The 19,665-nt window shown below is 46.5% G+C and overlaps 1 protein-coding gene across 3 annotated transcripts in view; it reads left to right on the top strand.

Annotated features, from left to right (window-relative positions):
* Positions 1–19,665, top strand: part of LOC117154319 (protein gustavus) — a 156,609-nt gene that overhangs the window by 103,600 nt on the left and 33,344 nt on the right. Inside the window, exon 1 of one of the 3 annotated variants that reach the window (XM_033329222.2) lies at positions 14,420–14,836. The exons of the other annotated variants lie outside the window; for them this stretch is intronic. Within the exon in view, the coding sequence (XP_033185113.1) occupies positions 14,619–14,836 (218 nt within the window). The 5' untranslated portion in view covers positions 14,420–14,618. Of the gene's footprint in view, positions 1–14,419; positions 14,837–19,665 lie in introns of those variants that run through there. 3 annotated transcript variants of the gene reach the window in all.

Here is a 19,665-nt window from a genome sequence, read left to right as displayed (position 1 = left end):
CCCTCGGGGCAACGTTCTCTCGCTGTCCGGACAGATGTTTCCAATCGTCTCCACACGGTCCTACGCTCGTAACCTACTGTTAGCGAGCGGCAACAACCTGAAAAGGGTCTGTTCGTGGGCGCAACAATGGAGCGTCATGATTTCCAGCCGGTCGTCTCGATCCGTTTGCGCTTTCTGACGCCATATATCGTCGATCTATCACGGTAGCCCGCTGGTTCCTTCGTCTTCCTATCTTTTCACCTTCCTCACCAACCTCTATCTTCTTTTCCTCGTTGGAAAAACGAAGATCTGTTTGCGTTTTCCTTCGAGCTCGTGTGTACTGAATCATCCCTCCGCTGTGTGTGTCTTTTTCCTTCTACTACATTTTGTCCTTATAGGTCGCTGATTCAGCTATTCTTTGAAATACGAGAATCATGTTACTTCGTGAAATACCTGAGATTGTTTGCGTTTTATTACGAAATTCCCTGTACATACGTAGCTACGTATAGTATGTACAGATACATATACAGAGAAAATCGTTCACATTGCGTGAATGTGTAGTAGCTTACATAAAGCTTTAAATACGAGTAAATCACAATTATTACGATCGTGAAATTGTATTTGCACCGTGACCCGTGTACGAATTTCTTGCCCATAGTAAAATTTCTAATTCATGAAACATTTTGATGAAATGAAACGACGTTTACGAAAGCCACCGAATACCAAGATCGTTCGACGAGTTCTCATAGTCGATACGCGTGCGTTTGGGAATCGCATCGCCGGAACAGGTCGGCAAAGCGTTAAAGATACAACGGAGTACCCTGGTTCCGCGCACGTAATATCGTTTTCCTCGGCTTCCGCTTTCTATAATTTTCACGCGACTGAACGTTCGTTCCCGGTTGTTACTCAACGAGCGAACCGAAGAAAACATCGTTCCTCGTCTCTGTGAACACCGTTCCCAATACCGTTCCATCGCGATGGTGGTAGGGGCGGTTTCGATCGCGCGAGCCACGGGTATTAAGGTCGCCTTACAGTCGAGATCGAAGCGTTTAACGCCTTCACATCGGACGCTGAGATTTATGGACGCCGGTAAGCGGCTACTTGTAATCGTATCGCTGCGACCAGCCGAGAACAAATCGCGGTAGGCCGGTATTCGCGTAAGAAAGGGAATTACCGTGGATTTTCTCGCGACTCAGCCCTCTCCTCGTCTACCGTGCCACTCCTTTCTCTCCTCTAACGATACGTTTACATAAACAAACCGTCCCGGTGAACGTAATAGGCGACAGGTGCGCGACGATTGCAATGGTAGCTCGATCCCGTGTCGACTTCTGTCAAAAAACAAACACAGCGATAGCATCGTCCATCTTAAGCTAATTAATCTCTGTATAATCTTTTTCCTGATAACATCCAGAAATTACATCGTCCACGGTTCGAGTGTTCCGAACGAATGGTTAAAGTGTGGAGAATTGTGGATCTTGATTGCCGAAATAATAGTAAAGGAACACTAAGGTTACGCTTAGAATTCATATTAAAATGGTTTTAGATTTATTTGATAAACGATTTCCAGGATCTTCGTCGATACACAGTTGCACGCGTCTCGGCATTTTCTTTGTCTCGTCCATACCACACTGCCAATGGAACAGTTACATTCATCTGTTTTTGTGTGTCACTACTAGTCTAGCACACAAAATTATACATATCTCAATATAAAGAACCGAAGATATAGGTATACCTTCCAGAAGAATGCGAAATTACTTGCTTTTGAACACCGAGCGACGTGGTCCCGCGATACGACTACCATATTTGCTTCTTTTTCCACAAGCTTCGTCCATTACAAGATTGAAATGTTTCTGACGATCCTTAAGACAGATTTTATAGCTTCTCTTAACTCGTAGTTTTATATCTCAGCTTCTTCCTCTTAATCGCCACTGTACCTTCGGCGTCGTATCTTTCTTTTTTTCGCTGAGGGGATTTTTCTTTCCCGCGAAATTAAAGATGAATAAATAAACAAACATAGATGACAGACGAGCGTGGAATAGAACAGCGGGTATCGGCCGATCCGGACATTTGTCTCGCGGCTGCCTGCGTTCACCGGATATTTACATAAGTAAACCTCTACCGGTAGACGCAATTGCCGACAGGTGTGCGGTAATCGCGAGCAAGGGAGCTCCGCCATGTCTAAGGTACTGCCGTTACGAACTCTCATAGAATACTTAATAAGTGGAAATTACCGGAGAGCGAGCCGCGTCGAGCTGTCCGCGAAATTACGAATCGACCGCTTAATTGCCGCTAGCGAGCGTGTTAATTGAAATCGAGCCGGCGGACACCGCACAGGTTCGAATATTTATTAAACATCTGAGTGACGTTGTGAAAGGAGCGACAGCTAGTACAGCTATACTTTCTCGTATGAAATGATACTGAATGAAGGCAATTGGAGACAGGGGACTGCGCAAATCGTTCCTAGATTTACCTTTCGCTGGTACTACGATCGTGTCGTGATCGTTAGCCTATCGATTAATGGATACGACGATTACATACTGGCAATGGATATGGTGAAAGATAAAATTCGGAGGTTATCGTCGAATGGAAGTTTCTTTAGGCGGGTTTCTTTCACGGCGACGGTTGTTTTGCACGCGAGGAGAGATACACGCGGATTCTATGGATAGGCGATGAACAAAGAGGAACGGCTGAAAGAAGTCGGTAGAATCGCGGCCGGACGAAATAGAAACTGCACAGACGGGGAACCGAAGCCACCGTGAATGGGAATTATTCAGGCTAGCCGCTGAATGAAACGTGTTTCTTTCAAATTCTGCTCTCGCTTCGCCCCGTGCCCCAGAGCACGTTGTTGCTAGGTCGCGCGTGCACCGGATGTTGCCTGTTCGAGCTAGTTGATTGGGATCTTCTAAACGGCCACCAGCTCGCTCATATAATTCGTTTCATCGCTGTAAATGCTTCAATTGAACCGTCAAATAGAATCTCTCTCTCTCTCTCTCTCTTTCTCTCTCTCTCTCTCTCTCTATCTCTCTATCTCCCTCTCTCTTACTCATCCATGATAATAATAATAATAATAATAATAATATATTCAATTGATCTTTGTTCTCTCAAACTTTATAGTTCTCTCAGTTTTCGTACATACGTCACATACGTATATACGTACACGTACATACGTCTATTTATTCGATGTAAGCGTATTTTCTACACTGTTTGGGTCAATGACACAGACATCGTTCGAAGACACGGAGAATTTTTTCGAAAATGACTTTCAAGTTGGCCGAGGAGGCGCACGCGGCTTCGAATCGAAAGCAGCGGCTCGCAGGAAGGTTGTGGCCGTCTCTCGATGAAAGGAAGGAGCCAGTTCCACGTCCCTGAAGGTCTTCCTCGTCGACCTCGGCTTCACGGAGCAAGTCACTCGACTGCCCGGCCCGTCCTTTTCTCACGGCAGTGGATCGACGCTCGACATACCTAAACCTTCCATCAACAGCTGGCCAATCCCTCGGAGGACCAGCTGCGTTTCCTGTCGACGACAAGAGTCATCTCGAAAACGCCTCTCTATATGTACCGCCGCCACGTTTTCTAGAACAAGCACGAAAACCATCTAGGACACTTTTTCGCTTTTCGGATCAAGTGCACCACGTACATCGAAGGAAGGCTTTTTCACGTCGCCACGGTTTTCACAAACGTTCGTCTACCGTTTCGAAACATTTTCTAGGTTCAGGTGTTCCATATATGAAAATCGAAATAATATCTCACCTACGGAGAATTCAAAGCTTCAAACTCGAAATAATTTTCATATTAATCGTTTCGATCTTATCGGAGTTAAAAAATTTGTTCGACGATTGAACGTTGTCCTTTTTTTTCTTTTTTTTTTTTTTGTCGTTGTTGGAAGAGAGATGCAGATACTTAGATTATTCCGAAGAAGGAAGAGAACATGTAAATCCGACCATGGCTAATAGAAAACTTCATCAGCGTTGCGACGCTGGCTGGGATAATAATCGTAATTGCATCTGCTATGGCATGAGTACAGGTGGCAGATTAGCGCGAATTTCACTTTTTCATCCAGACGAAACGCGTAGGAGACTGTCGCTCTCGCACATTCACCATGAATAGTGAAACGACTGCTTCTGTTCACGCCAACACTTCTTTCGTCATCTTTGTTCGCGATATCGCAGGTGTCATCCTGGTCCATGGATCCACCGAAAGAGAATTACCTTCCTTGTCGCTCGTCCCGTTTGTCCTTTCTTTTTCCTAATCATCCCTTTCTCTTCGTGTACCAGCCAGACGTTCCAATTAGGATAACGAATGAGTGTATCCGTTACTTAGAACGACGTACACTCGCTTTCTTCCTTTTAACATACCGACGAGGAGGCATCTACGATCCCGAAGATACGAGACTTCGCTAAATTTAAGAGCTTTCTTTGTTCGTGAGCGTTGCCTGGATGCAACATTGTATTTTACACAATTATTGGCAATAACTGGCATTGCTGTTGAAGGATAAATGTATTTACTTTCGGTAAGAGTGTTCTCAGATTTTAGTGCATTATATCTTTTTCTCGAAAAACCATTCGGAAAAATTTCCGCCTTTACCAAGTAATGGAAAAACGATCCTTCTTGCAAACTTGAACGAACCAATTCCGAAAGGAGCAAAGCGATATTTCTTAAATATTCAATGGCGCGTATATAGAAAAATTGTATGTTTTCTTAAGGACAGAAGAAAATCAGTGACGAAGAAGTAACGTGGTGGTAGAGAATAAGGAGCGAGAAAAATCTTACGCTTTTCAAGGACACAAATGTGTTAGAAAAAAGTAGAGTAAAGGACACTGGAAATATCGAAATACATATTCCTGTGGAGTTGCTGGAAAATAAAATGCCGAATGGTCAGCGCCAGAAGGTGCTCGTCACGAGTTTCACATAAAGAAAAACAGGGGAATTTCCGAATTCCTCGTAAAACGTGGAAACTCCGAATTGCCTGACCAGGCAACCCGAGCCGCGTTGTCCGGGCAAATCGAGCGATTTCTTCGAGAATCACGTTTCCTGGGATCACCTCCGGTGCTCTCGGACGCGCACGTGAAACAAAAAGCGGCGCGCAAATTGCACGAAACGAACGATAGCGAAGCAAAGAGGAAACGGATGAGAATACGAGACGTCGATCGCGAGGAAAAATAATCCCGGCGATCGTCAGCTCCTCGTTTTGTGCTACGAAACCTCTGTGTTTGTCTGTGCGGTAGAAAATCTATACGGAATTGATAATTCGTCTTTAAGAAAAGACAATTATCGAGTTCGAATGTAATTTTCGAGTAAAATTGTAAAACCGCAAGTTTATAATCTACATCTTGTAATTAGTCAATCCGCTAATATTATTAGTTGTAAAATTATTCCGCGAGATTTCTCTTAATCTTCTCTCCGGTTTAAGAATTGTTTAATGGCGGCGCAAAGATTCCCACTACGTAATACGGAGATGGTTCGGAAGAGGTGCGGTCGCCGTGTATGTTTTCCACCAGCTGATAAGTTTTACCAGCGTCATCAGACTCGGCCGAAGAATCAGCTGTCCGAAGCCATCCATTATCCCCAGAGTACCGAAGAGAAATCACTGAAATCAGAGACAGAGAGCGCATTCTCGAGCTTCCCAAGGTGCACAGAAGCTGTTGCGGGGTTTAAATGGAAGTGTTGCAACCTCGATCTCCGGTTGCAATCGCAACTCCTGTGTCAGTCAGTAATGAAGTTTCACGATTTGATCCAACAACCTAGAGAACTTGGAATCAACCAGAAATCAGCTCTTAACCCCTTGTTCTATTGGTAATTGAAGGAGGCTTTGCTAGTTTTCGTTGGAAAACGTTCGCGGAGATGGAAAAGGAACGCGACGCGAATAATATCGTGTGTTGAGAAGCTACGACAATTAGAAAGGTTCCCTCGTGTTCGTCAATGCTCTCTTGCTCGCGTATTTCTTTTTTCTTCTTTTCTTTTTTTCTCCCCGTATTGCTCTTCTCTTCCACGCGAGCGTTCTGGTTTTTTACGAAGAGATCAACACAAAGAGTACCATGTGAATCCTCAAACGGAAGTCGATGGTCGTTGAAGCTTTCTCAATGGCTAACGACCTCTTACCTGAAAAAGACGACCTTCCTGTACCTGCATGGTGGATCGATTCGTATATCGAAAGAGTCCCACCAACAAGTCTTGTACTTTATTCGTTTCGTTCCGTTCCGTTTGCAGAGGCCACGGGAAGGAAGCGAGTATACGTTATCGGGACGTATCGCGAGAGGAAACGTGCAAAAATTAGCGTCGACCGGCGAGAAATGATCGAATTGCCTGTAGACACGCGACGCACCGTCTCGATGAACGACTGTCGTTACCATTGTCGTCGCGATTCTCATCGTTCGTGCGTCCGCTCGCTTGTCATCGCTTCGAGAAACGTTCCTTCGTAGTGGACGGTTTCGATAAAAACATTACGGACGAACGAGTTAACCTTGGTGGCCGATGACGGACATCGGCGAACGCGTCTTCTTGCGGTTCTCGATGTAACTCGTCCGATGATAGTCGGAGATATAGATCGCGATAAATTGCTCGAGGTTCGAATTAAAATGGCGATTTTAAATCGAATTTAATTCGATTCTGTTCGGACAGTTCGTTCGAATCTTCCGTCTAGGATACGCAGAAACTTGGCAATTTGTTTGGACGGAGTAAAAACGATCGCACGATGTAAGATATCGTAATGGCTCGGTGTACACTCTGTTTCGGTTGAAACGAAACAAAACGAGTTGGAAAAGGTACGAGGGAAATTATTGTAAACACTAGTTCTCAGGATATGAACTATCTGAGAAATTTTTGCCAGGAGTGTACTCGCGGTGAGCAGGTATAGCATCTAACCGAGGTGAGTGGAACTGAAAGGGAAGAAGAAAGGTAAAGGGCAGGTGCGACTGTACGTAGCTATACACGTCGGTTCTGCTGAAAGATACGCCTCTGGCACGAGGAGAGGAAGGCTATATCCAATTATTAAAATTAGAGGCTCCGTCGCCTTCGGTGAAACATCACGGGAAGCGTTCACTGTGCACAGCTCGATTGCGCTCGTCCTCTCCTTTTTGTCCTCCTTTTTTCCTCTCCCCTGTTTTACCCCCTTTTTCCCTCGTTCGTCCCGTTCGTGCATCGTACACCTCCTGATTTTTCGATCGTCCAGGTATCGACGCCCTGGCACGAGACGTCTGCCTGTTCTTCGTGAAAAGGAGATGATGCTTTTCACGAAAAAGCCGCCATTTCAGACTGCCACTTTTGTTCCACTTTTCTTTCGTCTTTTTGTTAGCGAAGGAACGAAGATCGATACCGCCAGGCCAACCCCACCGCTCGGTTCCCGCATCTTTTCCACTCGGTAGCATCCACGAAAGTTTGTTGCCTCGGAAAAACCGTAACCAACCCCGGAGGATGATAACGTGGATTCGGGACCAACTTCCTCTTTTCCAGAAAAATGAAACGCATCTTCCATGGTAGCTACCTCTTGTCTTACCTGAAATAATTATAACAAACAAACACGATAATATCCGTGAAACGATCGAAACCATCCGGCAGGCTGAAACCAGAGAAGCAGTCGGAATCAGCGAAACGTAGCCATTCAGCGGATTTCGAGGCGCGCACACTCGCCGCTCGACTTGGCTAAATCAAAGTCGTCAAACTGTATATGTCCCGTGTTTCGCTCGAATCCCATGCAAGAGCAGCGGGCGATCGCGTATTCAGATTCCGGTGCCCGGAATAGCTCGTCGTCCCTGATGCACGCACGAAGAGAGCCGTGCAACCTCTCTCTGCGGTACACACGCGACACGGCAATAATTAATACGTCGACGCAGCCTCGGCCGAAGATTTTCGCCCGTGTCTATATACGCGGCTGCATCGATGCACCGTTGCACCAGCGCGCGTTTGCCCCTTCCGCACGTGTGCACGAGCCGAGAGTGCATCCCGGGGCTGTGCGTGTCTCGTGCTGCATTCTCCCTATGGTCAATGTCGTCCTTCTCCCTCTTCCTTCCCTCGCTCTACCGCAACCCTCATTTGTCTCTGTTGCACACGCGTACCCATCGTGCACCAACTTCGGCACGTCAACCCTTTCTCTTCCTCCCTCTCTCGTTCTCTCTTCAGCTTGATTCTCGATGCACCGAAGTGTGGATCCTCGTCGGACTAGCCGGTGCATCCATCGTGGCGTCTCTGTCCGCCGGCAACATCGGCGTCGACCGCAGTTCGTGCTGCTGGCGCAGCCATTGTCTCGTTCGCGAGCTATTTATCAGCAAGGTTTACGATTCTATCGTTTGTAAATGAAGCCAGTCGCTGGCTGTTTTCACTTGATCCGCGAGCCAGATGGGCGACGCTGGATGAGGCTTAAAGAGCGTTGGTCTTTTCGCGTTCTGTTTGCAGTCGATAAGTATGTCGAGTGTCTATATCGCAGCTACTGCGTGATATTTTTCTCGAGGATATAGGAAAGTTTTTAAAGGACAAGTCGTTCGATCGAAAGTCGTTGACTTTATATCGATGTGATATCGTGTAATACGGTCGTGGCAGCGTGGCACGCTGATAAAAGCAGGGTAAAGGTATGTTGGCTCGGTATGCGAGGTTCCCCGCGAGCGCATAACTCGTAGGTGATTTGCGCAGGGCAGCAGCCTTCGGAGTGGCGTTTCTCGTTCCGGCGTTAGACGAAGCGTTGCCCGCACGCATCAACCACACCTCGGCCGTCTCTCGTCCGTGGTCATTGTCCCGTCAGTGCGCTATCTATCGTGACCAGGCCCAGGCAATGCGCGCGATGTATAAATGGATCTAGGTGGCTGGCATCGTACACCGACGAGATCGCCATCGCGAATACGAGCGAGGGAGCGAGCGAATCGAAACACGAAGAAAGAAGCGGCTAAAGAGAGAGGCGGAGGCGCGTTTCTTCTCGCTTCTTCTCCGTTCCTCCTCCGGCTGGGCCTGACAAAAGCCGACCTTCGAGCTGACATTCACTTCACATCCGAGCCTCTTCCCTCTCTTTCTTTCCTCCTTCCATCAACCGCCTCCCTTTCTCCTTCTTTCTCTCGGATGGTTCAGCTCGCGCTCACCTTCTCCGTCTACGCTTCCTCCCGGTTCCTCCTGGACCCGACCAGAGATAGCCTCTCTCGTCGAGAGAGGACTGGACCCGACCGACCGAGCACAAAGACCCGTCATTCCGGCCAACTCGCGTGTCCTTCCTCTCCTCGACTCGACGTGGAAACAAAGTTCAGCAGAGGAGAACCGTCTCTCGCCAACGAGCCAGCGTTTCGAGTTCGACACTCGGAGAGGTTCGAATCCCTCGTCGGAATCGAGCGTAAACTTCGATCGCAGGACAAACCGTGGTGTTCTCCGCTTTTCAGCATGCGGTCTTTATAGACAATCTTATAGACATTCTCGTTCGACCGAGTTTTTTACGCGATTCCAACGTACATACGTACTCGAAGAACGTGTAAGTACGTGCGTTTCACGCAGGTGGTATGGGACGTGTCTGCTTTCTAACGGTACATCTCGCCCTTGGTTTTTTACCTTCGAATGAAACGAGCGGGGATGAAAGGAACGGAGCAACGACTCGTGTTTCCCAGAGGGAGAGGAAGGTTCGTGACGGCGCGGCCGGCGGGCGGATGCGAGTATCGTTTACCAGGGCCGGCCAGATGCAGGCGGCGTTCGAATTGAAAATAGTTGACGGAAACGCGACATAGAAGGAAGCAAATGTTTTTGGATAGGCGAGACAGGAGACAGGTTGCGCGGTGAACCATCGGACGTTCTTACGGCAGACTCTTCGAGCTCCTCCTTCGAACGAATTTACGACGCGGCGCCATTAAATTTCAACGATCCAGTATACACAGCCAAATATTGGGTTGCGAACTATTTTTTGGAAATTCGTAACCGATCGAATAAATCCCTATAATCCTTGCTCTATACCGTACAGTTAATCCTTTGAGAGGATAACAAGAGGCTGCGATTAGGTTCGCATTATCGGAAGATTAGTGGATCGAACCCGCAGCGTAATTGTTAACTCCCGTTTGCCCTCGCCCTCCGCAATCTCCGTTTCAGCGAAGAATGCAAATAGCTGCGAACCGTTCGTCGATTCCTTCAGACAGATAATTGCGATAGTGACAAACTTAGGCGCAGCGGCGTGAGTGCGTTTCTGGTGATGAATTCTCTGATGGAATTTTCCAAATTTCCAAAAGTGAAACAAAGAAAGAACACGTTCGAAGTATAGAAAAAGATCGGCATCGGCTCGCCTATTTGTAATTACAGGCGCGCGATCTGCATACAATGCGGCGGTGTGTCGCTCGAGTTGGCAACGAAGTTCCACGGATGACCTTCCTCTTCTTCCTTCTCCTCCGTGTTCGCCTTTTTCTTCTGGCGAGCCGCTCGTTCCGGCAATCTACGCTCGCCTCAAAATTCCGCGACTCCGACCCGGCCTCCACCGGCGCATTCTCTCCCGTCCGGTGCTCTCGTCGCATCGGCGTCGAACTTGATGAACGATCAAAGCGGTTCTGGCCTGGAGTTTTCGAGCAGAAATTTTCAAAAGTTATACAGTTGAAGGCGGGTGGGAGCCCCTTCTCGAGCACGCTGCCTTCCTGTCGTTCGTCGTTCTTTCGCAGTATCCTATCCGCTTCTCTTCTTTCTTGTTTCTTTGCAAACGTTGAGGATCTCCTTTGTTCTCGGAAACGCGTAACTTCGTCCGATCACGCACGGAACCTTCGATTCGTCTGAAAGTTTAACCCTAGTCTGCTCTCGACAGCCCTTTGCCTCCGAGGGACGAGCTGTTAACAAAATAAACGTTCCCTTATCTTGTTAACCCCTGGAATCTAGTCTCCCCTCTGCGATATCCCTTAGAAACGCAAGGGTCAAAGTTTTCAGTCAATACGATCGTTGTTTCGTTATTCTCGCGTTTAGACTAGATTTTTAGGAAGTTCTAGACTCGAAAGTTATTCTCCGAAGTTCCCATACCATTCAAACAGACAGAACGTCGTGGGCAGGTTGATGTCAGCGCAACATTCAAATCTGCTTAGAATCTCAGATCAGAGGTGTATTCAGGTGAGAGGCAAACGGGTCTCTCCCCTTCTTTGTCGAATTTGCCTGCAAGTTAAATACCTGGCCGAATATACAGACAGTCTCAACCGATCTGCGACAGTCTTTTCCCATATGTTCGCACAGAATCCTATTTAGACTCCAATTTATGACATCGGTTTTGGGGACGGCTATCGTCCCCGAGGACAAACTTTTCACGACCGGAGGCCTTTTCATATGTTTCATGGAATGCGAAGCTTAACGCGTTACGTTTTCGGACGAGGCTCGAATGGAGCGGATATCTCGCTGTAAATAATACATGGTGGATGGCCATTTACACGGATTTATTGACCTCGAAAATTCGCTCGGATATTCCATAAAATTTATACACAATTCACGGGAGTATGCGTCTGGTTGGACAAAAGTTTAAAGGGGATGCACCGTGCGCCGCGCCGTGGAAATGCACTCGAAGCTTTTCGAACGATCTCGTGGTGCAGCCGGTTGCGGTACTCGAGTTTCGAGGGGAATTTAATTATCCCGCGCTTTTCATGCTATTATTTTGCACGATATTACGCCGTAATTATCCCGCTCGTCTCAATGGCCAGGGATTAAAATCTCTGCGACTTTTTCTGTTTTTTTTTTCTCTCCATCTTTTTTGTCTTTCGTTCCTCCCGTTTTTCTCTCGTATACAGCACACTCGTTCGGACGATCTCGCGGTATTACGATTTTAATTTCACCGAGATTTTATCGTTTGCTCTGGCGTTCGGTGTCCTTGAACCGGGGACCACCGCCATTTAATCCGTCGTCGAGCGCGCAGGATGATCGGATGGGTTGTTCACCGCGCCGCGAACATTTTTTTGTTCCTTCGTTTTGTTTCGGATTACGCGCTTTTATGTCCGGCCCTACGGATTTGTACGCCATCGATCTATCAGGCGTCCATCGACCGCGTACATAACTGGTTTCTTCGTTTTTCCCCCCACAGCTCGAAATTTTCCCCGGTTCGTTATTCCGCTCGGGCGTATTCTCGGATTCGAAAGGGAAACGCGTGTGTAATACCGCGCTGGATCGAAGTAACAACGCGCAATTTTTCTCCCTCCAACCGAGAGGAAAAAGAAAAAAGAAAGGAACGTGGAAAAAAGCTAATCAGAGTCAAAAGAAATTCCTTGAACGGACGAGAAGGTGGAGAAGGCAGTGGTTGTCCAGTCGAAGCGTTCAATTCAACGCTACCTAGGATTTTTCTACGAGAATAAAACCCGTCGATATCAATCTCGTGGTTAGGCACACCTGAATTCTGTTCCACGTAGACAACTATCTGGAGACCCTCTCCCCGTCCTCGACGCTCCTTTCACCTTTCCCTTCACCGTCCACCGGCGCATTTGTCATTCCGTTTGGTCCTCCGCTTGTACGACTTCCTTTTACCTGGTTGTACCTCGGATCTCCGAAAAATAGCCCTTCTCGCCAGATTGGCCTTGAACCTCTCCAGATTCCCTCTCGCGTCCTTATACGCGGCATGGAACGTCCGCTCGGAATCCGCGTATCGTTTATTCCGTAGAAATCGTGGCCGACCACTCTTCTCTTTCGTCGCGGGAACAGCGTTGTCTGTCGAGGCCCCCCTACGTTTCCACCAGAGAAAGGGAGAGAAATTCGCCGCGACTTTATGACGTAGCTATTATTACATCGTACTTCCTGAAAACAGGCGCACCGATCTGCGTCTCAACAGAGAAACGCAGTGACCGGTCTTTCGATAGATCGGAAAAGGAAACGGATGTAATTCGTTCGCATCTTTTTGCATTCTTTCGACCCACTCTCCATTAGTCCTTTTTTTTATCTATCCACTCACCAGACAAAAACCTGTGTTCCATCCACGCGCACATTTAGGCAACTGTGACTGACTGTGAGTGTTTCGAGCACACGATGGTGGAAGCAGCGAGAGTTTTCAATCATTTCGTCACACGTATATAAATTGTTACGAGCGTATGCATCTCGATCTGCAGATATCTCGTTCGTCAGAACACGCGTGAATCGTAATCGCAGCATTACGTCGAAAGTTAATGGATCGAAAAAGGTTGCTGTATTAAAAACGTTTGAAGACGGTTTCACCGAATTTGGGAGATGGTAATGGGCACATCGCGGCGGCAGAGGCATATTCGTCAGACTGACTCAACATCGGAACAGCTGGTACCGGAGGGATGCGCGAGACCCTAGCGTGTGCGTCTAATATCAGATCCAAAGTGAGAGGAGGCTGTAGGGACCGATCCTTCATGCTGCGTGAAAGCCTCTGTACGCCAAGTATCTTTAATGAATCTCCGCTGCTATCGATTGCTCGGTAAGCTGTTCCACCATTACGAAAACCGCTTTTGCCAACGCGCCTATTTTGCGCTGTTAAAATACGACACGGAGTCGCGTACGAGCTCGGTGTACGCACGGTTTGCGCAATTTCGTAAAATGTCCGTATGTATGGGTGCCTGCGAGATGCCTGTCTGTCGACCACGGATACGCAACCCTCCTTTCGTGTTTATCTCGCTTAAAAAAGGCAGAGTTCTTATGCTGTGTGTATGGCTGTTTCGCAACACGCGCACAGCCGCTTCGAAAAATCATCGGCAATTTTCTAAAATAAAACTAGCAAGCAAGTTGTGACCGACACTTGGCGATGTTCCTTGTACATCGATAGTGCGCGGGCACGTACACATTTTTCTGGGGTTAATTCGACGTCCGACCGTCTGGGTTCAGGGAGCGGTCCGCGAAACCCCACTGCACAAGGGAGAACCTCCGTATCCCTTCGACTGTTGCCTCTCTCTCTCTCTCTCTCTCTCACACACACACATGCACACGCACGCACGCACACATACACACACACACACGTGAGTGCGTATTTTCTCTCCTCCTTCCCCATAGTACAGTCCCCCCGGGTAAACGTTTCAGCACTGGGTAGGCTTAGGCACTGGCGTAGGGAGCCGAGGATGATATTGAAGCTCGATTTGAAATCCACGGGATTACGCGCGCCACCCTGCTAAAGCGTCTGATTCGAGGAAATAATCTACCGGAATAGACTAAAATGTAGAAAAGTTAAAAATATTGAAAAATTAAACGATAGAAAGCACTTTGGAGTAGGTTGAAAAATATACATGAGTTATCAGTTGGATGTCAGTTATGTTTCATAAATACAATATGGAAATATAATATGATAGGTTTTATATGTAAGTGCATTACGATGTACTGCGATAAATCCAGTTGGTTCTAATTGGTGATATATCATATAGTTTTTATCGTGGTAATGGAAGCAACGAATTTCGGGTTATACGCCACTGCGCGTTCGGCACGTCATTGGTCTCGGGGCGCTGGAAGCGGTCGGTACGCGAATGCATCCACCGCCTCTTTCTGCCCCTCCATTGGGCGGCGCTCCATGCGCGTCGCAGTCGTCTAGAGTCGACGGGCTCAGTCTTCGTTGGATCGTTGCCAAGTGTGTGTCGTAGATCGGTGCACTCGTTTACCCTTGTGCGTCGATTCGGCGTGGTTTTTCGTTCGCCTCGACTCTTTCTTCCCTTTTTCTCTCTTTTTCCCTCCCTTTCAGTTCCCGATTTTTTTCTCCCCCGCACAGACAAGAGACCCAGTGTGTTATATGTTACATGCGCGCGCAAGCCGCTCGTTGCGTAGCGGGTCGGACCAGTGGTGAAACACGGCCAAGAAAGATAAAAACGCTGTGTGCTGTTGTGCGTGTGCGGAGTGTGCAATATTTTGGTTACATCCGGGATAAAAACGCCACGAAAGCAAACACGAGGTGTATCGTAAAACTCACCGAAAACGTCGCGCGAGATATGGATTGGGCGCTCAAGGCTCGCCGAACGTAAGTCCCTAAGTCACTCTTCTATAGCCCTGTTTCTGCTCCAAATCGTTCCTAGCGCTGTGTTTCTCGATTCCCACGAGATCGTATTCTCATCGGACTTGGAAACCCGATTTCAGGTTGCTCGGCCTGAAATTCATTGGCGTTTCTCTACTCTGGAGTGTAGTGTAGGAAGATTTGGACGTGTATAGATGGACGTCTCTATACATCAACGGATATTCAGTTCGTTCGTTTGCAATCAGTGTGACGGCTTCTACGAAACGGATACTCGTGCAGTGTTTTACCTATCTCTTCAAGTGAGTCTCTTGTTCGAATCTCGTTTCTTCGTGGTTCCTGTCGAATCACAGATGTGTCCTACGTGTACAGAATATGTTTGCGTGGATCGAACCGTCGGCCTCAGTTCGAGGAGAAAAAAAAATTCAATGCGCGACGTCATTCGTGCTTGTGTCTCGAGGTCAGTGTTGTTTGCCCAGCCGTCTCGGCGCGTTGCATATATATTAAGTCAACCGATTTGATAAGCCGATATACGAGAAAAATAAAAGGCTGTGTGCCTGTCTCACACAACGACACAACCGTCGCTTGTGACACGCCACCACTCGCCCGTGGGAATCGAGCTCTCGTCCGACCAAACTACCGTGGATTCATCACACCGTGAAAGATTTCGCGGAAGCGCGGTTCGCGGTAACCGTCCATTCGAAGCGTGACTCGATTTGAATTTTAGTAGTCGTTAGTGTTACGCTCTTCTTGTGCTCTTCAAGACTGACGTTTCCTGAAACATTTGCAGACTCTATTCGATAACGATATGTTCCATATATATAGAATAATTCTTCGTCAGCATCTCTAAACCTTATTGAATTTGGAGGTTAGTTTACGATTTCTCTAAATGAGAGAAAGATTCTATATATATATATATACATGTGTGTGTGCATGTGTGTGTATATATATATAGATCCAGTATATATATCAAATAGTGAAGTTCCAACTTACACGAAGCGAGCTGAAAACGGTGCATCTTGCATAGTAGCAGTGATCAGTGATTCCCGATGAGAGTTCCGTAGAAAACGCGAAATACGTTATTTTCTTCGTATACATCTCCAAATATCAGTTAGAAATTAAACGTTAATCTTACTAAGTGACATCGAGATTCGACGTCTCTTCATTAATGTTATTCTAGAAAAAAAGGAAGCGAGTTGTAAACGATTGCAACCGGCAGTGAATTCTCTTGTAACGTGGTATCCTCATGTCTGATCGAATGTAAGTAATTGAAACCGTTGCACGTTCAATACAAGTGATTATTCGCGTCGAACGTGGTCGCGGCTCGATTCTCCTTTCTCTCATTCATTATTCCCTTTAATTCCCGACAAGTTCGTTGCGTAACGGTTCGATCAATACCGACAATGTCGCGCTGTCGAAGGACGACGAAAAAGAGGTTTCGCTCCCGCGAATAACGCTATATGGTTAACGTATCGGGATAACCAAAGCCGGGAAGAAGCTTTACCGTCGGGATTCTCGCGGACCGGACGGTGCCCGTTAAGCGGCTCTGGATCGTGGAACAGCTGCTCGTTGTTTAACGACATAACAGTGGTGAGTTCGCGACGCGTCCGATAAACGTCAGGACCATGTGCCCACGGTGGAGGGAGTATACGAGGAACAAGCCACGGAATAACACGCTCAGAAGACCTCGCATGTTAACGAGCTGTAACGTTTCAACTACGTTCGAACGTCCACCATGAACACGACCGCTTTGGTACCTTGGTAGAACTGGTTCAAACGATACTTCGTGTTAGTATAATTTGAATTATGTAAAGATGTACGAGCGTTTAATAATTACAGGAAGACAGTTTGAATCGGTGGAAGAGTATGTGATGTATAGATCGACTAACGCGATCTTAGATTTTCACGATGAATAAAGGATGCGTAGTGGTAATGACGGATGATTTATAAAGAACGAGAGATACATAATAACGAAAGTTTGTATAGGAATTTTTGAATTCTGCATTTCGATTGCGTTGGCCCTGTGTCACTTTACTCTTTCTTTCGTTTTTTTTTTCCTCTTAATTATCTTCCTCTCCTTAGAATTTGTCTTGCTAGAAAGGTTTACGGTTGTCACGAAGGAAGAGGGGAGAAAATATGCGTTTTAGGATGTAGATGGCAGCAGCCGTGTAAGATATTAAGATGAAGGAGAACGAGACTGTTAACGACCTATATAGCTGGATTAATTAGATCACAGGAAGAAATTTATTAAGACAATACGGAAGCGACAGTGACACGTTTTGTTAATTAATAAATACGTCGGGGACCGACGCGGAGTTTTGCGCGATGAACTCGATCCATCTGGAAATTTACGAGCGATATCGACGAGGGAAATCCCTGTGACTGGAGCGCAGGCTTTTGTCGTTGCGAGGGTAGATTTTTTAGCGATTTTTTGGAGCGACGCTCTGACAAAGAAATCGATGATTCGTTCCGTTGTACGCGCGATAAATTTCCCGCAGACGCGTTGAAGAAGGGCGACTTTTTCCAAAGAGGAGTGAATGGTTGGCTGCTAGATAGTTGGAACGAACGTTAGCGAATGAAAGGATCTTGCCCCGCCTCTTGCTGTATGTCTGCGGTTAAAAAATTCCTACGAGAAGTCGCGGAAATAACTGAACTTCAAAATGCATAACTCAACCGATCGCCTTATGCTTCGTAATTTTCTTTCTCCTGCTATTTACCGTTTCACCATTTCGCCTATGACGAAACATTGAAATATATCATGTACACGATTTACTTCTGACAATACACGATCGCGCAATCTGAAGATAAAAGGTGTAAGTTAAAATCAAACTTTGACGCAAGAAATCTTGCTTTCGTTGTATTCGATGCATAATTCACGCGTATGACTGGTTATTAAATTAAAAAGATAAGATGGAAGACACGTGTGTGAAAATCGGAGTTAGAAGACAGTTACTGGTCGTCACACTGAATACTCGCACTCCTCGGAAGGGGAAAATTCGCAGAACTCTCGATATCAAACGGGGAGTCACTTCGTATTCAGTCAGAGAACTTCCTGAATATGATAATACTCGCTCAAGAACGGTAATATTCGGCGAGTCTGCCGGACAGGACAATGGTGTTCGAAGTACAGGCGTGACTGGCATAGCGCGACCAGCCAACAGATCCATTTCCTCGAAGAAGCTTCGACTGGCAGAAACGGCTACTCGGTTCCAGGTTGCTCGGTATAGTTGGGATATATTCTAAAGACCAGACTAGTACTAGGTACAGCAAGACGTTCTTTGTTTCTAAACTCTGTATATGCGCGTGTATGCACATGCGCGTCTGTGTATACACCGAACTTCTCGTGTAGTAGCTAGTCGTCTTGAAAATTTCGTGTAATATAGATCGACGGTCGTTACGTTCTCTTCTTTAAGGAGTCGTTTCCCTTTTTACGATCCTTCCCGGGAATACACCTGCAGGCACCTGTTTCTACTCCAACGACATGGAACACGTGCAGTCTAGTGCTATTTTTGGAGCATTTTTGCAAAATGTCGCTTTAGAAAGGTATAAAGGTTGGCGTAGCTCTTGATTGCTTATTGACTTTCAAATCTTGTTTTCGTCGATAAAATTTACGTTTTATAGGAATTCTTCGTGATAATGGCGTTCGTTATTCCACGCGAATCTACAAAAAGCTTCTTAAAAAAATCTTATTTGTACGTGTAATCTCTTGTTTCAATCTTATACCAAACATTTTTCTCAGGCATTAAGAATCTTTATGTCTATCGGAATAGGATCGTAAAAAGTTCAAAGTAACGTTCGAGTCTATCAAATTCTTCGTGAACACCTCAAAATCTTCCGTCCATGAAAGTTGATCAATCGGTGTAGACTTCGATTTCGCTTCTTTATTCCCTCGGAGTACTCCAATTTCGTCACGATTCACCTGTCTCTTTCTTCGATCAACGAACAGTCTGTCACACCGAAAATGTTACACAATCCCTTGTCTACAGCAGAGGGTCTACCATTACTAGGACTTTCCTGCTGGTGGATGCATGTGCGTGCTTCGCGAAGACCATGTTGAAGACAGGCAGGTTCGTCTCGAAATACACACCCAAGCCGGAGGCAGAGTAGCGTGTGCCTTACACACCACGTGTTGTGTGGCTGGCACTGCTCTTTGGTAACAGAACACCCGAAAGGGAAGCATTTCCTTTTCGACGTTGCTCTCTTTCTCTCGACTCTCTCTCTCTCTCTCTCTCTCTCCTCGACGTCTCCTCGACGAGACGTCGTTAATTCTGCCGTTTCTAAAGCACCGGGGGATTGCTTCGTCGATGAAACAAGTGCTCTTGCTCCTCTTTTTTTCTTTTCAAAAACATGCCACGCTGAATTCGAATTCGAATCGCGAGCCACGAAGTTGCGACGAGATTAACTAAACGAGTTCTATTGGCAATGACAGAAGTAGCTCCGTTTGATCGTCGTTTGCTTTTCTGGCAAAAGAGTTTCGGACATTGAGATCTTTGGTTTTCAGTCTATCGCACGATTTATTGCAAATTTACATTACGAATCGAAATCACCAGATTTAATTCAGCCTGCTATGGATAAGAGAGTTTGCTTTAAGGGAATTTTCTGTAGGCGATGTAGGCATTCTATAGTTTGTTGACGATAAAAGAGTAGAAAGCGATACGTAATCGAACGTCTAGGTTAAGCATTCCGACGTCACGAGGATAGAGTTTTCGATGACAGCTGTGAGTTTAGTCTTTGAAAAGTTCAATTTCGAGTGCTCTATATTCTATTCAGTACAGCTTCGACGCGATTCGTTCTCCGACTGTCCATCTTGATGGCGTTTGACATTTCGAGCTGAACTA

Source organism: Bombus vancouverensis, chromosome 3 (genome assembly GCF_051014615.1).
Source record: "Bombus vancouverensis nearcticus chromosome 3, iyBomVanc1_principal, whole genome shotgun sequence".
Classification (NCBI taxonomy): domain Eukaryota; kingdom Metazoa; phylum Arthropoda; class Insecta; order Hymenoptera; family Apidae; genus Bombus; species Bombus vancouverensis.
This window is presented reverse-complemented; position numbering and strand designations above follow the sequence as displayed.